Source organism: Pichia kudriavzevii, chromosome 1 (assembly GCF_003054445.1).
Source record: "Pichia kudriavzevii chromosome 1, complete sequence".
NCBI classification, from domain to species: domain Eukaryota; kingdom Fungi; phylum Ascomycota; class Pichiomycetes; order Pichiales; family Pichiaceae; genus Pichia; species Pichia kudriavzevii.
Window position 1 is genome coordinate 2315110 of NC_042506.1, and position 20968 is coordinate 2336077.

The following is a 20968-nucleotide window of genomic DNA, read 5'->3' on the forward strand; positions in this document are numbered from 1 at the left end:
ATGTTGTTGTACTGGAAGTAAGGATGACAAAAATTCTTAACAATAAATGAAGCTTTTGATATTTTTTTTGCTCTGTAATTAAGTCAAAAGTTTTCAATTGCAACTGGAAGTTTATATAGAACGATGTTTTGTTTTCTATGCATGGGGTAACCATCGTCCAAGAGCTGCTCACGAAACACCACAGTATACATGTTTCCTGTTATTTCCAACACGGCCACTATGTGTCTTTTAATTCTCAATACGTATAGGCTAGTGCTTTGATGAATGAAATGTTGAGTGGTCTGCAAAAGATGTCCATCATACCATGATGTACACTTTTCAGCTCTGTGGGTTGGTTTTTCCAGATATAACTAAAATCGATATGACAGTATAACAGACATGGGAACACTCAATAATATAGTCACAAATATTACCTGCACCGTAGTAGATTCTTAACTGTGGCACAAATGAGTAGTACGATGTAATAAGTGCAAGGTGAAACTTGAAAAGTTTAAACAGAAATTACAGGAACAAGTAACCCATCAATTTTTCTTTCACTAGTTTTTAAAGTATGTGATTGCAGCTTGATAGTTCAAATGAATAAGCTGAACCTGATTAGGCCACGTGAAAAACAGTTCGAAGGATGTATGTGCAGCAAGCTTTCAAATAACCCAAGAAGAATCAAAGCAAATTAGCTATTCACAGTTCTACGAAGAAGCAAAAGAAATCAGGGATATAAAATTATGGATTCATCAATAAAGAAGTATTTAATCCCTATGCGTTTCAAATGTGTCTATATGTACATACAAAAAATAGTGTGATTTGATTAAAAGAAATTCAAAGAGGCTGAAAAATGTTTTAGGTAGGAGGGCATGTCACCTTTAGGATCGACAAGTCACTCTTATTGAACTTCAAGCATCAATATGTATTTCTCTTTCATTTATTTAATTTCTTTGCACCATCGACATAGCTGATGAAATCTCAATCTATTTATTTGAGAGGTCACTGACTACATGACTTTTTTTTTCGTTTAGTGATTGGAGTATGTAGGAGTCTAACAAGAAGTTTCTTTTGAGAGGTAAGAATGCAAGGCCATAATTTATTAATGAAAAAATACTTATTTGTTCTACCCATATTCTACGAGTTAACAAGGCAAGATTTTAAAACGTGTATTGTTGTAGGGATAATGAATGCCGAACGTAATACAATGTTTCGTTTCCCTTACTGCAAACCAAGAGCTATATTGAAAACCCATAAAATACGGGGCGTCACAATGTAGCAGACTGGTTGACAGAAGGGTCAAAGACTTATGTAATAGTACCAGGCTTATTACTACCAATATAATGGAACAGAAGATGTAGGAAAGAAATCCCACTGTTCTAGTCTGGAGCTTCCATAAAGTTTTCTAGAGTACAAAAAAAATGCCAGGGATTGTGTGAATCAAAGAATGTAAATAAAGAGCGGGAGGTGAGAAGACATACTCAGGCACGAGCAAAATGATGGATTCTGCAAAGTTGATTTGAATTCCAAGCGCATACAGGATCAATCTATAAGAACTATTTGCATATATAAATGTCTCCAATTGACAGATACGATTCACACTGCCACTTTTCCCCCAGAATTACTGAGGAAGTTTTTACAAAAGAGGTGGTTCCACACTTAATGAATCAAGAATGGCCGATTAATCTAATGATGACCAATCATATCGATGAGCCACTAGTAACAACATTAGTTGACATGAATCCAAACGTAATGGCAAATGTTGGAATCCATCCATGGTTCACGCATTTATATACATTTGAGGCGGACATTTCAAAGGAGGACCACTACCATAAGGTTCTTGAAAAATATTCCAAGAATTGGAAGTACGATCACCCGATAACAGAATTCACACGTTTTCTGCCCGATCCTATACCAATACATGCAACTTTGAAGAGGTTCAAAGCGACATTGCTTGGATGTAGTTTTGTGAATGTAGGTGAGATAGGAATTGATAAAAGTGCTCGGGTTCCTAGGTGTGGCTTTTTAGGGAACACGGAAACTGGCGACATTGCAGGTCTGTCAAACTACAAAGTTTCCATGGAACACCAGCTGAGAGTTTTACTGGCGATTCTTGATATTGTGGCGGAAGTTGGTGTGAAGAGTGTTTCGATACACTGTGTGAATGCGCATGGGATACTATACGATGTCCTGAAGCCACTGAATTTTGCCAATAAGATACCCCGGATCGTGATGCATTCGTATAGCGGGAGTGTAGAAATGGCGAAGATGCTGCTGAAGTTGAAAAATGTGGATATTTGGTTTGGACTCAGTGATTATGTGAATCTCGGGAGGAGCAATATCAGGGAGATTGTCTTTTGCACCAGAGAGAAACTCCTTGTGGAAACTGACCTTGGCGTTGATACGATGGGTGAGAGCCACGGGAAAACCATTGACCTTGTAGTTTCTAAGTTGGAAGCGTTGGGTGTGGATAGGAATACGTTGATGGATAACTGGATACGTTTTAATTCACACTAAATATTGACTATACAAAAATAAAAAGGCAAGACGGTAGAGAAGCAAGAGAGCAAAAAATAAAAAAGTAAAGGTAGGTATGGGGGAGGAATGTACTGGACGAGAAACTATCACAGCCAAGCTTTGCTTTTATTCTTACAAGATTTGATACACCTAACAGCAAACACAAGTTCTCTATACTCTGCATTGCTATCAGTTTCAATGGGGAGTTTTGTATTTTCGTAATTGACATCATTGTCGGTGTCGATATTTATGCTTTCGTTTCTTGACGAAATAGGTGACAATGTTGTTGCATCTGTAAATTCGGTGATCCGTGTAGATGATCTTTCAACTTGAGCAGCGGAAAAGACGGAGGTTGAAGAAAGGGTATGTGAGGAAACACCTGAAGTTATAGATACAACGTTTTGCGCTGGTTCCAAAGATAGGATTTGGTCATTCAATAGACTCAGTACTTCGTCTTCTTCGAGAATCACGGGATGTGGAGGTATCCCTGAATTTAGAGCATGATCTTGTGTTTGACCTTGATACTGGACGGTAGCGTCGGCTCTATTTGAATGCTCCTGCTCCTGTTGTGCCATGAATGTGAGGTCCAATTCATCATCGTCATCCAGATCGTCATTCAATAAAGAGTTTGTCCTCATTCGACTCACCAAATTTCCACTAGTGCATGCATTTGCATTATTTGAGCCAAATGATCTAAGTGAGGAGAACGAGTTTGAAGTTGAGGCCCTAATTCGGCGGCGAGTTCTTCTGTTATTTCTAGATCCTCTGGATCTTCTTGGAACACAAAAATCGATTGGACAAGGGACCCTCAAGTCAATGTCTAAACTTAGTTCTCTTGCAATGTTCAGTTTGTAGAAGATGGTAGTGTATAATCTTGCGTTGTAAGATACCAAAACAAACTGGCTCGTGGGGAAAATCAACCTTAAAGAGAATGGTTTATTATGGAAATCTGAGGCGTTACCAAAATTTGACAGTTCCTGTAACGAAAACGATTTGTATAAACCTTCTTTCAAATTCAAGAGTTGGGCATCTTGAGGAGTGTATTCATAATCCAAGATATCCTTTATATCTGGTTTCCAATTGATCAAGTTGTAGATGTGTAGCAAATCCTGCGAGTTTCTTTCCTTTTCAGACAAGGAGACTTTAGAATAATCGACAATTTCATCAAAAGATGGTGATTTACCTAGAGGTGAAGAGATTTTCTTCAAGCTAAACCTATCAAGGAATTTTGAGATTGAGCTAGTGGGGACCGGGGGTTCATTTGGAACTTTTTGGGCGTGGAAAGATGTAGATGACGATGATGAGGCCAGAGAGGCTGAGGACGGCAAGTTTGGCTGTGTCCTAGAGGAGAAGATGGAGGAAATGGAGGAGAAGGACGAATTTCTCGAGGTAGGTCTAGATAAATGAGTTGGTTTTGGAGATTGTAGTGATAAAGGAGTTTGAAGATCGTAATCTGAGCATGAGAAGTTAGAGAAGAGGTTCGTTGAAGAGCCAATACCGTGTCCCAGTACGTTCAATTTAGAGTAAGGTTTTGAGGACTTTACATTTAAATTTGGATCCACCAGGGACGAGTTTAGGTCGTTGAAGAGGTATGCCACGATTCTTGCATATTGAGGTTTGAGGTTGTAGAAATTGATCTGGGTTGAGTTTATCTCGAAAAGCAACGGGAGGGGACTCCCCCGAGAGGGCATGTAATCATTGTGTGTTTCGTCGACAAGATATACAAGGGAGAGATGGCGAACCGAGGGGGTGTACTCCGGCGGTTGGTGAAGGTATTCTGAGACGCTATAACTGGGAGGTGGGGTAGAGGTATCCATTTCTTTGGGTAGATTCTAGATGGGGGTGCAGTGGTTATTCGGTGGTGGCCAGAACGATAACTGTAGTCGGAGTTGTAGCAGCACTTGTAGGAGTAATAGTAATAGTAGTAGTAGTAGTGATGCAGTAGAGATACTCAAGACAAACAGACACCACTCTAGAAACGTATAGAAACCATCGCAAAAACCATCATAGAAACCGTATGTTCCAGATACGTAACGTGACAAAAGCAGGTCCCGCCCCCTTTCTAAGGATTGTATGGCTAAAGGGGGGAAATTCGTACTGTTTATTTTTTCGTTTGTGTACGAAAACAAGCCATAATTTTTTTCCCCCCCACTGGCCGGACAGGTTCCAATGCCTCCCACCAGTACCCGGCCCCGTCCCCCTTGCATTGATATGCCTGTGATCCCTTCTTCAAGCTTTGGTCTGCCATTATTCCCCTATCCTCCCGGCCCAGTTCCCCTAGTTAGTATTTCCTCCCTTTTTTATTCTTTATTGTTGTTGTTTCCCGATAAGACCAGACAGCGCGGAGAAAATACGGACCTGCCATTTGGGAAAAATCTGCTAGAAAAAAAAACAGCGAGACTTTTCATTCCAGAATTGCCCCTTATTCAATTTTAGTCCTACTTTGACCTGCTTTTTCCTTCTTTTCCTTGTTTCCCTTTTGGAAACTCCCAAACCCAATTTTTTTTTTCTTTGTTTCCCACCCCATCTTCAAAACAGAAAGAAGACGGTGCACGGATTATTCAGGATGGACTTCTCCCATTCTCCTTCTTCTCTACTATTGCCTTCCTCAGTTTATTTTAAATATATTTTACAATTGCATCACGTGACACGCATGCGCCACGTATTGGTAGTTTGGTAGGCTCGTGTGACAGAAGCGAAAAATTATATACTACCAAATGTAAAATGTACATATCTACAACAACAGGTATCTAACACTAAATTCTTGTCACCAACGACCCCCTTGTAAGGTATTGTCACTGTCACTTTCTATAATGTTGACGGCCTTAAAGGACTTCTACAATGCGTCGCCGGTGATTGTCCACCAGGGGGAGACTCTCTCGGAGGTTTATCCAGAGAGACAGTTTAAACTTGCCGACCAGTTTGTCTCAGAGAAGGCCTCGGCAACCTTCAGTCTGGGCGTTTACAACGTCCACCCTTACAAAGACTCGGACTCCCTAATCACGGTGGACCCTCTCTCCCTGTTGGCTCTATTGTCAGTCTTGAAAAGAGAGAAAGGAAAACTTCCCCGCTTTTTGCCCATGGAAAGCTCCGGGTCAGTTTCCAATGCTGCCAATAAGAGGTTCTCCTCTATCGTGGTACTCTCTGCAAATGCGTCCACAGATAACCAGCTACCCTTACTTGTAGAGGATACGAGGGACACCATCAACAAGAAGATCTTGAGGAAAGTTTACCATACCGCTCTCATAAATTCGTTGAACTCCTCTCATTTGAACGATGCGGACAAATTGTTACATGACTATCTGAACAAATCGCTCTTTGATCTGTACAACTTGTCCATAATTAGTCTCGACGACAAAACACTTCTGAACTACTACTCCCTACTGAGGTACAACTTTGTGGATAAATTACAGTCCTTCAAACCTTTGGTCACGATATTGGCAGCAGGTGTTAGGGCTCTTTTGCTGAAACGCAATAACTTCCACTTGAGAAATCCAAATATTGTCACATACTTATCTGCAACTTGGTCCTCCTCTGCTGCTGAACTAGCATTTCACTCAGAATGCGCCAAAATTAAACTTAATGCAAAAGAAGTATTGAAATTAATCGGTGAAACCTTAGATTCCCAGGACTATTGGCTAGAATCTTCACAGACTCCGTCAATTATTGACTACCAAATAGCAAGTTACATCTACTGCATGCACCACTTTGCTGATAAAGTACCGGACTTCAAGTCCGTTCTTAACGCTAATGCCCACCTCATCCCCTATTCGGAAAAAATAATATCCGCCTTTCTATAGCTCTATACCTATCAATCTGTCTATATGTATCAATTCTTCAACCACATTGACTACCTAGTTGTGGGCCTTGCATCTACCATAGAGGGTGCAATTTCCTGATAAATATTGGATACGCTGTTTTTTCTTATTCATTTACCTACCGCCCTCTAACCCATCTCTTCTTTGACCAACCGAGGTTTTTTCATCATATCTTGGACCCTTGATTCTTCCTATTCTAACCTTGTCTCCCGATATACACCCCTACATAAGGGATATGTCGCTTATAGAGAATGTATTGTCTCTAACGTCTTCCGAAAACTCTGCCCCGTTTGCATGGGTTCATTTGGAACCGGTACCTCCACCCCAACAAGTGTTGTCTCATCGACAGGATATCAAATACGCTTTCTTATACCCGCTATCAGACGAGTCCCTCTCGATTTCAACAATCTCGGCATCGCTATACCCATCGTACAGGGATGGCACGTGGAAACTGGACCAGTCAAACATCGCCCATGTCTTCAATCTCTGCTGCTCCACTTTAGACAAGTATTGGTTGTTGCAACTATTGTTGGCGAAATATGCAAGAGGCCCTTTGCTAACAAAGATTTCTATGGTCCGTTACTTAAAACTGTATACCCACAGGGAGAAGGTCAAGGGTGGAGTCATCAGTGAAGCCATCGATGCAATTGTCGTTGGGAAAATAAGTGAAAGTCCAACATCTTTATTTTTCAAACAAATTATAAATGTGTTGAATTTGTATCACCTGGAGATGATGCTTTCTGCCGGGGAAGATTTTAAGAGAGTGTTGAGATTGAAGGAGTTACTCAATGGTCAAGTCACATTGAAGAATAGCAGCGTTGTCTTGGACAGTTTACAGAGGAAACATAAGGGGACTACTAAAACCAAAGATGTTTTCCCCCAAATTGAAAAACTATTTGACATGTTGGCGATCTTCAATCCAAGGATTGCTAAAACCCCAGAATTTGTTCCTGAAGAAGAAGCTGACGATGCAAATAGATCTGTAGAGCTTATTCTACGTTGCTGTTTCAGGCAACAGTCAGTTAAAGAATCGAGTATTCTTGATGGATTGTGTGACACCACACTACGAGGGTTCCCATCTGCTATTTTTAACGCAAGGTCTAGTTTGTGGGATGCAGTCTACAGTATAGATTTTTTGAAAATGAAGAATTTAACGGGTTGGCATTCCATCAGGAAATTCATGGAGTCAAATGAAAGACGTTCTTTCTCAACTAGTGTGAGCCATAGGTTGGTTATACCCATTCAAGTGGGGACGCCGTTTAAAATAATGCGATGTGTTGAGGGTAAGGATTTGTCTAGGGTTGCCAACAAATTATCAGAGGCTTCACCTACTGATAATGAACCACAAGGGTTTTGTGTTGAGGATAAACTTGACGGCGAACGCTCTTGCATTCATTTGTGGAGGGACTCAAACAATGCTTCGTTTATTCACATGGTGTTTTATAGTAGGAACATGATCAGGCAAACTTGGTATGGCTCATATGTTGGTGATCCAAGCGGCACAATTACAAAGTATATGAAGAATGAGTTCTTTGAGGGAATTCAGAATATGATTTTAGATGGCGAAATGGTTACATTCGACGAAGAGAAGCAAAATTTACTTGGGTTTTCAAGTGTTAAAAAATGTGGAGAATGCAATATGGAAGAACTAAGAAAGGGAGTGGATTTAAGAAAAGCCAAACTGTACAATAAGTTTTTATGTTTTGATATCCTTTACCTAAACAATGAAAGTTTACAGTTAACAACATTAAGGGAAAGAAAAAATAAGCTGCAAGTTTCCCTTCAAAACTTTGGATTCGAAGAGTGTAAATTCTTCGAACTTCATAACTACAACGTTGGGTATAATGTAGAAGATCTACAGATAGCCTTAGATAACGTTAGAGCTAGAAACGGTGAAGGGTTAGTGATGAAGAAATGGGATTCTTTGTATTTTGTCGGCACCAACTCCCCATATTGGCTTAAAATCAAGCCTCATCACATTGAAAACTTTGTTGAGGATCTAGATGTATTGATAATTGGGATGGAAGGTAAGGGTAATTATATTTGTGCGTTGTATGGCGGGGATGATGATTCCGATTCTGAATATTATAAGACCTTTGTGAGTTTCACTTTGCTTGTTTACGGAATCACCAGAGAAGCAAGAGATTATATTAGCGAGAAAACCAGTGGATGCTGGAAACCGTACTCGAAGTATTCGATGGCAGAGATTGAAGAACAAAACGTCAAATTTGGGAAAATGAAACCGTTACAATGGATCAATCCTCAAGACAGTGTAGTGATTACCGTGAAGTCATCCAGTTTGAATTTTAGTGAAGACGTCCAAAGGAAATTTGTGTTGAGTTCGACTTTAGGACACCCATATTTCATGTCAGTCCGATATGACAAAATGTACTATGAATGTGACACTGTTGGCGCATACCAAGAGAGAGTTGATACGATTCGAAAGAGAAAGCTAAACTACAATGCAGATCGTAAACCAAAGCTGAGGCGCAAAGCAGATACAAAGAAAGCCATCGAGTTAAGAGATATCAATCGAAATATTATTAGGACAATAGCCCAGATAGACGATCTATTTCAAGGCATAACTTTCTGTGTAATAAGTGACTGTTTAATTAACGGGAAATGGGTGGATATGAGTGAGGTCAATGGGATACTCGAGTCGCATGGCGGTAAGTTGATAAGTAATCCACACCGTTATCAAGGGGATAAGTTACTAGTCATTTGTGAGCGAAAGACATCGAACGCCGTCATTTACAGCAACGACTACGAAATTTTCAAATTCAAATGGTGTCTTGATAGCATTCGATCTAAACGTCTCGTTAGATTTGATCCATCACATTGTTTTATTGTTAGTAATGCTGTAAGGGAGATATGCGAGAGAAACATCAACAAATTGGGTATCAATTATAGTGTGGACTATGATATTGGGTTATTTCAACTTGCTCAGCAGAAAATAGAGGATGGTGTTTTGGTTGAACAACCATTAGCAGCAAACTACATTGATCAATTGGGATACACTTTCTACAATGAGAGGGTTAAATTTCAGGGATTCTCAGAAATTACAAGTTTCCAACTGCAAATAGCTCAAGTGGAGCTTGAGATATGTGGAGGTACTGTTGTTTCAAACCTCGACGACGCTACAGTACTCGTTGTGCCCGAAAAACAGGATCTCTCCACAGTGGAGAGTATCTCTGAAGGTCGTCCAGTTTATACATGGCAAGAGTTTCTCAACATGTGCAGAGACCGCGAACGTGGAAACAGTGTATAATAAGAGATCTTCACTACACACTGTTAGCAACTATCTCTAGGTATAGGAACTGTAAGTGTAATTTGAAGATATATAAGCAAATACAAAATCTTGTGCTCAATTGAAGATGCTGTGCATGCAAGGAAGATACACCAAAGGTAATCTGCTAGGTATATCACTTGTGCGGACAATTACGATCCAACAACCGGCCACCACAAACATTGCCCATCTGACCTCTTTGGAGCATGCTGAAAAAAGTGTTGCTGCAGCTCCGGCCCTATTGAAAAGAGAAGAGATTGATGGCCTTGACCATCCCGTCTTTAAGACGGTGGGTACACCGGCCTCGTCTTTATCGGTGAGTGTTCCACCTTCAGTCCCTGTTCACGTCAAAAAGGGCTCTGTTATCAGCGTGTACTCATTTTCCAAACATGGCAGTGAGAAGCTTCTCCAAAGCAAATGGGAAATAACAGAACCTGTGCGTTCCCTAATATCCAGTGGTAGGATCTCGAGCTTCCAGAGGTTAATTGGTACTGTACCGATCCATTTGTTAGTGAGTGCGTATAGTGACATCAGTAGAGGGAGATTCAGCAAGGGTGTTAAGAGTTTTGTCAGTTTGTCACTTGATGGTTCATACGACTGGGTTGTTTTCCAACCCAATGCATTGCAGTGTTATGCGGGTAATTCTCTTAATGTGAGAGTCCGAACATTGCCTAAGGATCTTCAATATGGGTTTAAGAATCGGGGATTCACATGGTTGAATGGCCGTGGTATTGCCGGGATTGTTGGTAATGGGAACGTTTTCAATGTTACCCTTGGGATTGACGAGGAAATCAGAATTGCCAGGGATAGCATGCTTGCCATAACTGTGGGAGAGTTGAATGAGCTAAGAAATGGCAGTCTAAAATCCGAGAAATGGGATTCTGTTGATGGGTTATTCCATAAAAGTGGAGAGTCCAATGACAAAGCGAATGCTCCAGCAAAGGAGATGACAATTACGAGAAACGAATACGTTGATAAACTAATCAACTCTGCATGGGAATTACTAAAGCTCACCGGAGTGTCATTAAAAGCCGGCGCAGAGAAGGCCAGAAACTATGTTTTCGGGAATGGCGATTATGTTGTTGTCAAAGGCCCTAGAACCGTATTGATAAGTACCGGGAGTGGTAGCGACCAGTTTGTAATGCCATCTTTTGAAAGTGATGCCATCAGGACGTTGGAGGATGCTGTTACTAGGGAACAGGAATTACGGACACCCAAAGCACACACAGGCGACAACTTAGGTGTTCTTCGGATAGTAGATGGGAAGGCTATTTACAAGAACGTGGCCAATTTTGACGATGAAGTAAAACGAATCGAGAGCCTCAAGAAGAAATAGTAGTTCTGTATATAATTACAATTGTAAAAATATCCATGCTGTTTGTTTATTCATTCATTTATTTATTTACTTATTTATTTATTTATTTATTCGCCTGTCCTCGTATATTTATGTTTTATTTTAGATCGATCCCAACCAACACTATACGATCCACCTCTATCGTTAAATCCATGCCAATCAGTCTCATTTTAACTTAAACTTCTCCGGTGTATCTATGTAGTTTGGCAAAATTACGCGAACTTCGCTCTCTTTTTTTCTGGAATGTGCCTGGCGGGAAAAGTGTTGAAGCAGAAAACATGAAACCTCAGGGATTCATGTTGGTTTTGAGTCTGGTTTTAACTTTTGCAGGCAAACATCCATCATGTCTGGTCTAGAAAGTACGTACTACGATTTCCTTCCCCCCTTTGGCTACATACTTAACTGTTTGCAATGGACGACTAACATAGGTTTCTAATTTACAGACTCACTATTTCAACTCAAATTTACTTCTAAACAGCTCAGCCGCCAAGCGGCACGAGCAGCTAAGGAGGAAACTGCTGAAAAGAAGAGGGCGAAGAAAGCATTGCTTCAGGGGAATGCCGATATTGCCCATATTTATGCGGAAAATGCTGTCCGTAAGGCACAAGAGAGGTTGAACTTGCTTCGGTTATCTTCACGTATTGATGCCGTTGCCTCGAGAATCCAGACCGCCGTGGCGATGAAGGGGGTGTCCAAGAACATGGCCGTTGTTGTTCGTGGAATGGACAGGGCCATGGAAAGCATGAATCTCGAGGAGATAACAAAAGTGATGGATTCCTTTGAGAGCCACTTTGAAGATCTCGAAACAGCCACCGGCTACTACGAATCAGCGGCTCGGGACATGGCTGTATCTGAGGGACAAGCACAGGGCTCTGCCGTCGATTTGCTTGTGGAGCAGCTTGCGGACGAGGCAGGTGTTGAACTCCAGCAAAAGATGGGACCCACTCCGGTGCAGGCACCTCCAAAGGAAGCAGAGAGTGGGAATGCGGTCCATGACGATCTCAACGAACGACTACGTGCTCTACGTAACTAGATGGTTATATATTTTATATATATATACATATACATATAAATATATGTATATACATACACAAAGAGAGAGAGAGAAAGAGAGAGAGAAAGGGAGAGAAATGGATACCGTAGAATCAGTGGTTGTATTGTGGCAGACAATCCACCGATGTTGGACATCAAATAAGACACTGAGAAGCCACGCGGCTTTATATAAATTATCTCTACTTTGGACACTCCTTTCTTTTCCAACCTCCACGCTTGGTTGTTTTTCCACCAAGAGACAGGCCATGTCATCTGTTGTCCCCGATGGTGAATACGATATTGATCTGTCAGGACTGTTTGCTTCACAGAGGAATGAAGTCTTTGGGATCAAATCAGGATTCAAACCAGAAAACATCGATGACTCGTATCCTTCATTATTTTATACGGATGCAACTACAGGTGATGAAATTCCATGTTATCTAATATCGGAGTCAAAGGAGAATGTACGTGCAGTATCCACAAACAGCAGTAGTGACAATCACATCTATTTTCAGGGTAAGATCAATTCCAACTTGGCCCATGCTCTTGATAATAGTAGCTCCGGCAGTTCAATGTCTGAATATCTCATGAGTTTTGACGAAGTTAGCAAATCGTTCAAGATGGAGGCATTCAATGGGTTTATTAAAATGAATAAATCTAGAGATACGACTGCAGTTCAACAAAAGGTGAAAATACTAGGTAGTACTGCTTCAACGAATGTGAATTCCACATCCGATTCCTATGTGAACAGTATACTTTCATCGTTTCTAAAATCACAGCCAACACAGAAAAAAAAACACCAAACCTTGAGAAGTCCCAATCTTTCACCTACACTAAAACCTGTTAGTAAGGTTCTTAGCTCCATCTCTCCCATAAGAAAGTCTACGACTCCTTCGTTACCTCCAGCAGATTCGAATACTTCTTCGAGGGCAGTTTCGCCTGTAGGTGCTAACGACGGTAAAAGCTTAAACACAACAAATCAAGCTACAACATCGTCTGCATCTCCGAATGCAACGTCTTTGAAGACAGCAAGGAGCTCAAGTGTAAGCACCTCTAGAAACACATCGCCTGTACGTTCGCCAGTAATGAAAACAAGTAGGAGTGCCAGCACCAATGGTGGACTAGGGACCAAAAAATCCGCCAAAAGCTCACTACTAAGAAAAGCTGAACGTGCTGTTGGGATCAATAGAGACAGAATTAAAATTAGACCGTCAAGTACTCCACATTTGGCACCACCAGAAAGGAAACGTGAATATGCACACGAGAAGGTTCGTAGTGTCAAAGCTGCAACTAACATAATTCCACATAGGGAAATTAAAGAGGCAAGACCCGATCAGACAGCTTTTGTACTGAATCTCTCTCCGGAATTGAATGATCGACCACCAGAAACCAAGAGCGGAAAGAACGATTCTGCTATATTGAGTGACGAAGAGATTGAATTGCTGGCTGAAGAGCTAGAATCAGAAATGGCTCAACAGTTTGAAGATCTCGTTTCCGAAGAAGAAGATAAAACTATCAATTTCTCTAAATCTGTGAAACCCAATCAAGCCAGCGAGCGGAGTAGCCTCCATGACACTAATATCGTTAATGGTACTGAGGGATACGATAATAAGACTACTACTAATCCTGTTAAGAAAATTGATGTTCATAAAAAAATTACCGAGACAAATAATACCAATACAGATAATACCAGTGAGGGAAATAACACTATAGATGATAAAAATGTAGACAAAACTAATAAAGATAATACCATTAAATATGAGACTAATGTCAACAATGCGGCTGCTCACAACGACCAAAGCAAAGAAGATAGCAGTAGCAGTCACTACAATAGGGGTGGACCTGTTAAAAAAGAGCCTGAAATTGTGACTAACATAAATAAAAGTGACAACGAGAAGAATGTGGATGATGATGATTACCAACTAGATTTTTCAGATTGGGAAGACGCAGATACAGTAGGTTTTGTTCTTTCTCAAGATAATGATACACAGGGAAACAGTGATTTTAACTTAATCATAGAAGATGATCCATTGAAACTGAAAAGAGAAAAAGAATTGGAGAGACAGAAAGACGAAAAGAATGGACAAAATGGACAGCAGCGTTTTAGGGAGGAAGTTCAAGAAAAGCGGAGCATGCCTGTAAATGCCAGCAGGAAATCCGAAACACCAGTGAAAGCTCGGAAAAGACCACCAGTAGAGCCAAGGTCAACTGCTCCAAATAAGAGGCCAACGAAATCCAAAAATACTGGTATAAGTGTTCCTACTTCTGTTACTACACAGTCTTCTTCCTTACCAGGAACCGACGATTTAGATGAAATGTTAGATGAAGCTCTAAATGATATATCAGACGAGGAGGAAGTTTCTGAGGAAGAATAGACTTCACATAGCTTATAAACACCTAATTATATATACATCGCATCTCTCTCATTTATATACTAAATGTGGTAATTTCATAACCAAAAGTCAACATCTCGTTCCGCCGTAAATTTTTCAGATCGTGTTCCTAATTTTACAAATGGCACATGCGCACGGGTTACGACTCGTATATTCACTTAAGCCCATACTTATTTACCACTCATACAAAGGGATAGGTAGTTGGCATTACAAATATGGCAGAGATATTCAATCTTACCGATATACTAGTCCAGATAAATGACACAATTCACACAATGAATATCACGTTCCTTTCATCCCCTTTGCAGTTGCACTTTGATGAAAAATCAAATGCTCCAATGCAAATATCGATTTCTTTGCTTGTCATTATCATAACATTTCTAGCATTTGTATTACGCAAAACCCGTAAAAGGGTAGAAAAACCACTAAAGTTTGAAATTCCTTTTCCAGAAGCTTCTCAACCAAATTGGAAGGGTAAAAGGCTAACAGTACCTGATATTTATCAACCTGAAGATCCGGAAAACATTTATTGTTACTGTCCATCCACTAGTCAATTATTGGGGAAGTTCAAGTCACATTCTCCTGAAGAGATTGATGCTCTGATAAAAAAGGCCGAAGTTGCTCAACCCAAGGTTTATAATGATGAAAAATTTCATTTAAAGAAGAGAAAGTTTCTTAGAACACTGAGTGAATTTATCATCAAAAACCAAAAGGAACTAGCCAGAGTTGCTTGTAGGGATTCTGGGAAGACTATGGTTGATGCGTCGATGGGTGAAATTATGGTGACATTGGAGAAGATTAACTGGATTTTGAAACACGGCGATGATGTACTAAAGCCAAGCGATAGGCCAGGTCCAGCAAACATTTTAATGAAATACAAGAAAGCACAGGTATGGTATGAGCCATTAGGTGTTGTGTGCGCTGTTGTTTCATGGAACTATCCATTTCACAACTTAATGGGTCCAATTATTGCAGGTGTTTTCTCCGGGAATGGCGTGATAATTAAGTGTAGTGAAAGAGTTAGATGGAGTTCTGAGTTTTTCATCAATGTCGTCAAGGGCGCCTTAAAGACATGTGAAATTGACGAAGATCTTGTTCAATTGGTTTGTTGTTGGGGTAAGGATGCCGATGCAGTCACCGGAAATCCTAGACTAAACCACCTGACTTTCATTGGTTCTAGACCAGTTGCTAAATATGTTGCTAAAAAGGCAAGTGAGAATTTGATACCATTAGTTGTTGAACTAGGTGGCAAGGATGCAGTTGTAATATGTGAAGATTATTTGAAGCAGAAGGGTATCGATACGATAGCAAAGACTATATTGAGAGGTACATTTCAAAGTGCAGGCCAGAATTGTATTGGTATTGAAAGAGTCATTGTTTGTGGTGATCGGGAAAACTACAAATTGTTGATTCAAAAACTGAAGGAAAAAATTGACCAATTTCATATTGGTTCGGATATCGACCAAGTTGAAGAGATCGACATGGGAGCTATGATCATGGGTGGTGAACATTTTGACAAACTAGAATCTTGGATTGAAGAGGTTAGCTCTAAAGACCAAGGTAAAGTCTTATGTGGTGGTAGGAGATTTATACATCCGAATTATCCACAAGGGCATTTCTTTCAGCCTACATTAATAGCCGATTTAGATCCAAGCAGCGTAATTGCACAAAATGAAGTATTTGGTCCTATTTGTAGCGTTATGTTTGCCGAAAATGACGAACAAGGTTTACAGCTGGCAAACAATTCCGAGTTTGGTTTAGGTGGAGCAATTTTTACAGCAGATAGAAAACACGGTTTTGAAATGGCAAGGAAGTTCAAAACAGGCAATGTTGCCATCAACGATTTTGCGACCTTCTATGTTTGCCAGTTACCATTTGGAGGTATCAAGGGGTCCGGATACGGTAAGTTTGGAGGCGAGGAAGGATTAAGAGGGTTATGCAATGAGAAGAGTGTATGCTTTGATAGAACCCCATTAATAGGCACGTCTATTCCAAGTGTTATCGAATATCCAATTAAAAATGGAAAAAAGGCATGGAACTTTGTTTCGTCTATGAACAAGGCCGCCTATGATTATAGCCTGCATGGCAAGATTAACGGTATTTATAAATTGGCCCAGAATGCCAACTGATTAAAAGTTGGCGGGTGTTTGGAGATCTTTTCTGCGTTAGTTTATTAATGGATACACCTATACAATTTCTACAAGTAATTAGTTCAATGATTTCTCTGTATTTTTCAATGCTGTTGACAGTTTGTCCGCATACGTTTTATAGGTGGAGTCGATCTCAGTAGTCAGTTTCTTGACAATATCCTTTGACCCTTCAACGTTTTTCAAATCCTTCATAAAGGCGGCTCTTATTGCTATCAGACTATCTTTGAATCCCGCATTCGATTTGTAGTAGTCGTGTAGCTCCTTCATTTCTTTGATTTGCTTGGCCTTCAACTCCTTTGTTGAGTTGGGCAACTTGATCTTGAGCAGTTGCGGATTTTTGGGATCAACCTCCGGATTCAAGTTCATGTTTGCCTCCAAGATTGCAGAAATGATCCTCTTGCTGTGACTGGGGTCAAATACAGTGACGTTCAAAAAATTCGTTCCCTTCATTGCAGTCATTGCAATTTCGGGGAATGTGGCAGTGTACGAATCGTCAATCTTCACCTTGAGTTTGTCGAAAATGGCAGGATTGGCCTTACCCATCTTTAGTTCGGTCAGTTTCTTGGAATATTGGTCAAATGTAGTGTCGTACCTCACCTTCAGGTCTCTAATAATAGCCTTTGGATCAAGTACAACCTCCTCGTTGTCGTCCTTGTCTTGTTTCTTGGCATCCTTTTTGGCATCCTTCTTCCCCTTCTTGTCCCTTTTCGCCCACACAATGGGTGAGGTAGAGAATGTCCTGCTTAGTGAAAACAAAGAGCTCGATAGGGGAACAAACCCTGCACGTTTCAATACCGAGAGAGACATGTTTTAATGTTTATTGAAACCAATCAGAAACCCACGTGCTTAACATCACCATATGTCCAGGTATAGCGGCACTTTTAAGGAGCAAAAAAAAAAAAAAAAAAAAAAAAGATCACCTTGTACAAAACTCCAATTCCGCGGAGTTTGTCGTTTAAATGAGGTTTTAAAAAGGGGAAAAAGTAAAAGTGCCCCTTTTTTTTTAATTTTTTTTCTTCCAAAAACCTCTGGCGACACTTTTCAAACTACAAGACACTGGAGAAAATGCAAGATTTAGCGATTCTAAGCACACACTTACATTAGAGGCAGTCTTGGCGTATGTGGATGGAAATATAGTATACATATATATATATCGATGGGTATATCCATATAGGTGTAGATGTAGATGTAGATGTAGATGTAGATGTAGATGCGAGTATGCACCTGATGTGGACTTTATATACGGTGTTTGTGTCTTGTTTGAGATTGGGAGTCAGTTGATGCAGAGCACTCTGTGGAATTATATATATATATATATTTTTTTTTTTTTGTTTTCTTTGTGTGTGGATGAGCATTTTGAACTGTTTATTCTTGGCAATTGTCTTTGCTTCTTCTGAACAGACGCATAGAATACCAAACGATACCTGTCTACTAGGGTGGAGGACAAGTCTAGCAACGGCGATTGATCATGAGAGATGGTGAAGGTTACCCCAGAGCTGGGGGCAGTCCCGAAACAGCCGATTCCAACACAAGGAGACAAGGCAATGTGATTGGTAACGGACTTGGAAATGGTATAAATATCCTCCAGGAGACCCATTTTCCACACAAGAGACAGCCAAACGACCTCTTAAGCACTCTGACGACCATTCCTGATCTAACCATGAATGATACCACGCTGAGCTCCTCTGGTGCTAACGATAATAACCTATCAGTGGGATCACTTGATCCGCTCAACTTCGATGCAGGCTCAGCCAACCTGAGAATCTTTGACCTCTCGTTGGGGGACATAGACAGCAAACAGGTGCTCACCTTGAATGATGTTCCACATCCACATACACTTTCTCGAAATTACATGGCCAAAACACTTGATATACCCGATATTTTGAACATGTTGAACGACAACGATGTATTGGGCAATGATGATTTCATCAAGTATGATATGAACATGGACATGCCGATTTCCCTCTCACTGGATCTCAACTCGGAAAATGAAATGCAGTCGTCTAAGAACAACCTCAGTTATATTTCAAATCCTTCTGCTCCCCAGTCAATTGAATGTTTATCTTGGGCAAGTTATTCTAATTTAGATACCCCCTGTTCCAAAATCCTACAGAACTCTGATATTCCAAATAGTGAATTGAAACGCTCGTTTACAAGATTGAAACAAACCAGTGAATTGATCAATACGGAGAAAGTCTTTATTTGTTCTTTGAAGATATTGGAGAGGATGTACTTGAAAAATTTCATCTCTAATAATGCCACTCCCATTTATTTCCAAACGTTTATGGAATGTGTCTCAACGTTGTTAAGAAACCATCAGAAGTTTTATGACAATGTCATCCCTGTATATAACAGGTGGTATCGTGATTCGTTGCGCTTATTAGAACTCGATCCTAAAGAACTTTTCGCAAACTCTCCAAACTTCGATAAATATAATTATGTCTCCAATGAAAGAGAATACTTGGAGACCATTATGAGACATATATCCGGTGATGCAATTGATGTGGACACATATTCAGTTTACTGCTCTCTGTTTAGTAAGGTCTTGAATTTTGCTCGCTCACATAATATTGAGCAATATAAGCGGGATTCATTGGTGATTCTCAATGATTACTTGGTTGAGCATGAGAATCTAAATGTTGACTACTTCATTGACAAACATCTCGATACGAGGTTCATATCAGTTATTCAGATGCCAACAACAAGAATGATTCGATATAAGTTGATTACACAATCACTTTTGAAAAATATACACATGGACGAAAAGGACAAATTGCAAATAAAGTTTTACGGGAAAATACTAGCAAAAATTAACGTAAAGATCGACAGTATCAATAGCTTTGTGGGAAATGAAGAAGCAAAGTTTGAAAAACTTGATGAGTTCAAGTCTTTATGTCTGCAAAATTCCAATACCAATAAGAATATTATACCAAACAGTTTATTTTTCGAGAATTTAGAAGACTTGCAGCTTGCAAGTGCTTTTGGAATTGTTTCTCCATCAAATACTAGAAGTAGAATTACCAGTGAATACTTGTGCGGTGTATTGTTCAAAAATCACTTAATATTGGCTAAACCTTCATCTCTGCATTCAAATTCCTTAGACATCAAATTTATAATACCGTTGATGTCTATTATCGATATTGGTGGTCCTACATATTCCCTAGTATCGAGGTATTCGGAAGTGGCAAATATTATATTTGAAGATAATTTTAAGATTTATGAGATGTCGTTTATTTTCCCTGATGAGAAGGAAAAATTAATGTGGCTTGCCAAACTGAGAATCAATCTGGAGAAATTGACACCAATGTTTAGTAATTACAAAAATCTGGATTTCAATTTTGTGTATTCGGATATTCAAAGATCCGCATCATCTTTCGGATTAAGTAATGGATTTGACCAAACAATTGTTTCTTCTTACCTGCCTTCGAGTATCAAGCCAATAAAAAAATTAAACAAGGGGGAGAAATCTGTTGATTCTGATGAGATGATAGTGTTTGATGTTGAGCACTTCATTCCCAACTCCCAGTTAGATTCTGGGAAACGGGAGGTGGCAACAACAACGATAACTTCGCCAAGTACTACGACTAGAGGATCCATCACTTCATTTTTAGAGCCACCACATATTGAAGATATTGAAAATGTCAAAGTTAAAACGAAATCGTTCAGCAATACGTTGTCAAATTCAACACTCACAAAGTATCCAGCAATAAAAATCACCTTACAAGAGAGAGTGGCTGCTCAAACTTGTATTTCCAACATATGGTCCAATCAGTTTGACAGGTACACTTTAAGTATTTCAATAACTCGATCGCTTTCGAGTTTATTCCATTCTAAGCGGACGTTTTTCTCTGCAGCAAATACACCAAGTACGCCAAATGCCAATCAATTTATACCACCATCACCATCGTTTGCTAATAAGGGGGATCTCAGCAATGCGAGTAATTCAAATTACCACAGTACAGGATCATCATTGTCGCATAAAAATGGTATTTTGGGATCACCAATTAAACTGAGACATTCTTATTCAATGCGAAGTCTAAAGGATAAAGTCACTTTAACCAATGACCCAATAGAGACCGATACCGTTACCCCGAAAACCACATACTTGAGGATACCCGTTGATACCTCTCCAGAGAACCTCCATTCTCCATATTCCAAGTCTTCATTCAGCAAGAGTTTACGGACTTCTGCTAGTTTGAAGAGTTTATCGAGTTTTGTCAAGAATTCCGGCTCTGCCGCCAAAGTTGGAGAAGAAAACAGGCAACCGTGTAGCCCTGGAACACCTCATAGGTCGAGCAGCTCCATCAGCAGCAAGGAGAAGTCTCCAAGGTGCCATACTGGAGACGACCATGGTTCGACGCATCGACTAGCTGGCATGACAAAACTATGGAGATCGCTCAAAGTTCCCAACAAAAGGTCCTGACACTTATCAACTATTC

At 40.1% G+C, this 20968-nt stretch overlaps 10 protein-coding genes across 10 annotated transcripts; 8 read left to right on the top strand and 2 right to left on the bottom strand.

Annotated features, from left to right (window-relative positions):
- Positions 1–1551: 1551 nt before the first annotated feature.
- On the top strand, positions 1552–2496 carry C5L36_0A10470 (uncharacterized protein; the record flags this gene model as incomplete). Its single annotated transcript, XM_029464079.1, has 1 exon — positions 1552–2496. One exon carries the CDS (start codon positions 1552–1554, stop codon positions 2494–2496), a length of 945 nt encoding a protein of 314 aa, XP_029319939.1.
- A 107-nt stretch (positions 2497–2603) lies between these two features.
- On the bottom strand, positions 2604–4313 carry C5L36_0A10480 (uncharacterized protein; the record flags this gene model as incomplete). Its single annotated transcript, XM_029464080.1, has 1 exon — positions 2604–4313. The coding sequence occupies one exon, from the start codon at positions 4311–4313 to the stop codon at positions 2604–2606; it is 1710 nt and encodes a 569-aa protein (XP_029319940.1).
- A 996-nt stretch (positions 4314–5309) lies between these two features.
- C5L36_0A10490 (uncharacterized protein) lies at positions 5310–6296 on the top strand (the record flags this gene model as incomplete). Its single annotated transcript, XM_029464081.1, has 1 exon — positions 5310–6296. One exon carries the CDS (start codon positions 5310–5312, stop codon positions 6294–6296), a length of 987 nt encoding a protein of 328 aa, XP_029319941.1.
- A 253-nt stretch (positions 6297–6549) lies between these two features.
- C5L36_0A10500 (uncharacterized protein) lies at positions 6550–9582 on the top strand (the record flags this gene model as incomplete). The annotated part of the gene is made up of 1 exon (XM_029464082.1): positions 6550–9582. One exon carries the CDS (start codon positions 6550–6552, stop codon positions 9580–9582), a length of 3033 nt encoding a protein of 1010 aa, XP_029319942.1.
- Positions 9583–9688: 106 nt separating this feature from the next.
- On the top strand, positions 9689–10936 carry C5L36_0A10510 (uncharacterized protein; the record flags this gene model as incomplete). The annotated part of the gene is made up of 1 exon (XM_029464083.1): positions 9689–10936. The coding sequence occupies one exon, from the start codon at positions 9689–9691 to the stop codon at positions 10934–10936; it is 1248 nt and encodes a 415-aa protein (XP_029319943.1).
- A 697-nt stretch (positions 10937–11633) lies between these two features.
- On the top strand, positions 11634–11987 carry C5L36_0A10520 (uncharacterized protein; the record flags this gene model as incomplete). Its single annotated transcript, XM_029464084.1, has 1 exon — positions 11634–11987. One exon carries the CDS (start codon positions 11634–11636, stop codon positions 11985–11987), a length of 354 nt encoding a protein of 117 aa, XP_029319944.1.
- A 43-nt stretch (positions 11988–12030) lies between these two features.
- On the top strand, positions 12031–14361 carry C5L36_0A10530 (uncharacterized protein; the record flags this gene model as incomplete). Its single annotated transcript, XM_029464085.1, has 1 exon — positions 12031–14361. One exon carries the CDS (start codon positions 12031–12033, stop codon positions 14359–14361), a length of 2331 nt encoding a protein of 776 aa, XP_029319945.1.
- Positions 14362–14594: 233 nt separating this feature from the next.
- Positions 14595–16508, top strand: C5L36_0A10540 (uncharacterized protein; the record flags this gene model as incomplete). Its single annotated transcript, XM_029464086.1, has 1 exon — positions 14595–16508. One exon carries the CDS (start codon positions 14595–14597, stop codon positions 16506–16508), a length of 1914 nt encoding a protein of 637 aa, XP_029319946.1.
- Positions 16509–16586: 78 nt separating this feature from the next.
- C5L36_0A10550 (uncharacterized protein) lies at positions 16587–17336 on the bottom strand (the record flags this gene model as incomplete). The annotated part of the gene is made up of 1 exon (XM_029464087.1): positions 16587–17336. The coding sequence occupies one exon, from the start codon at positions 17334–17336 to the stop codon at positions 16587–16589; it is 750 nt and encodes a 249-aa protein (XP_029319947.1).
- A 661-nt stretch (positions 17337–17997) lies between these two features.
- Positions 17998–20952, top strand: C5L36_0A10560 (uncharacterized protein; the record flags this gene model as incomplete). Its single annotated transcript, XM_029464088.1, has 1 exon — positions 17998–20952. One exon carries the CDS (start codon positions 17998–18000, stop codon positions 20950–20952), a length of 2955 nt encoding a protein of 984 aa, XP_029319948.1.
- Between the last annotated feature and the right edge of the window lie 16 nt (positions 20953–20968).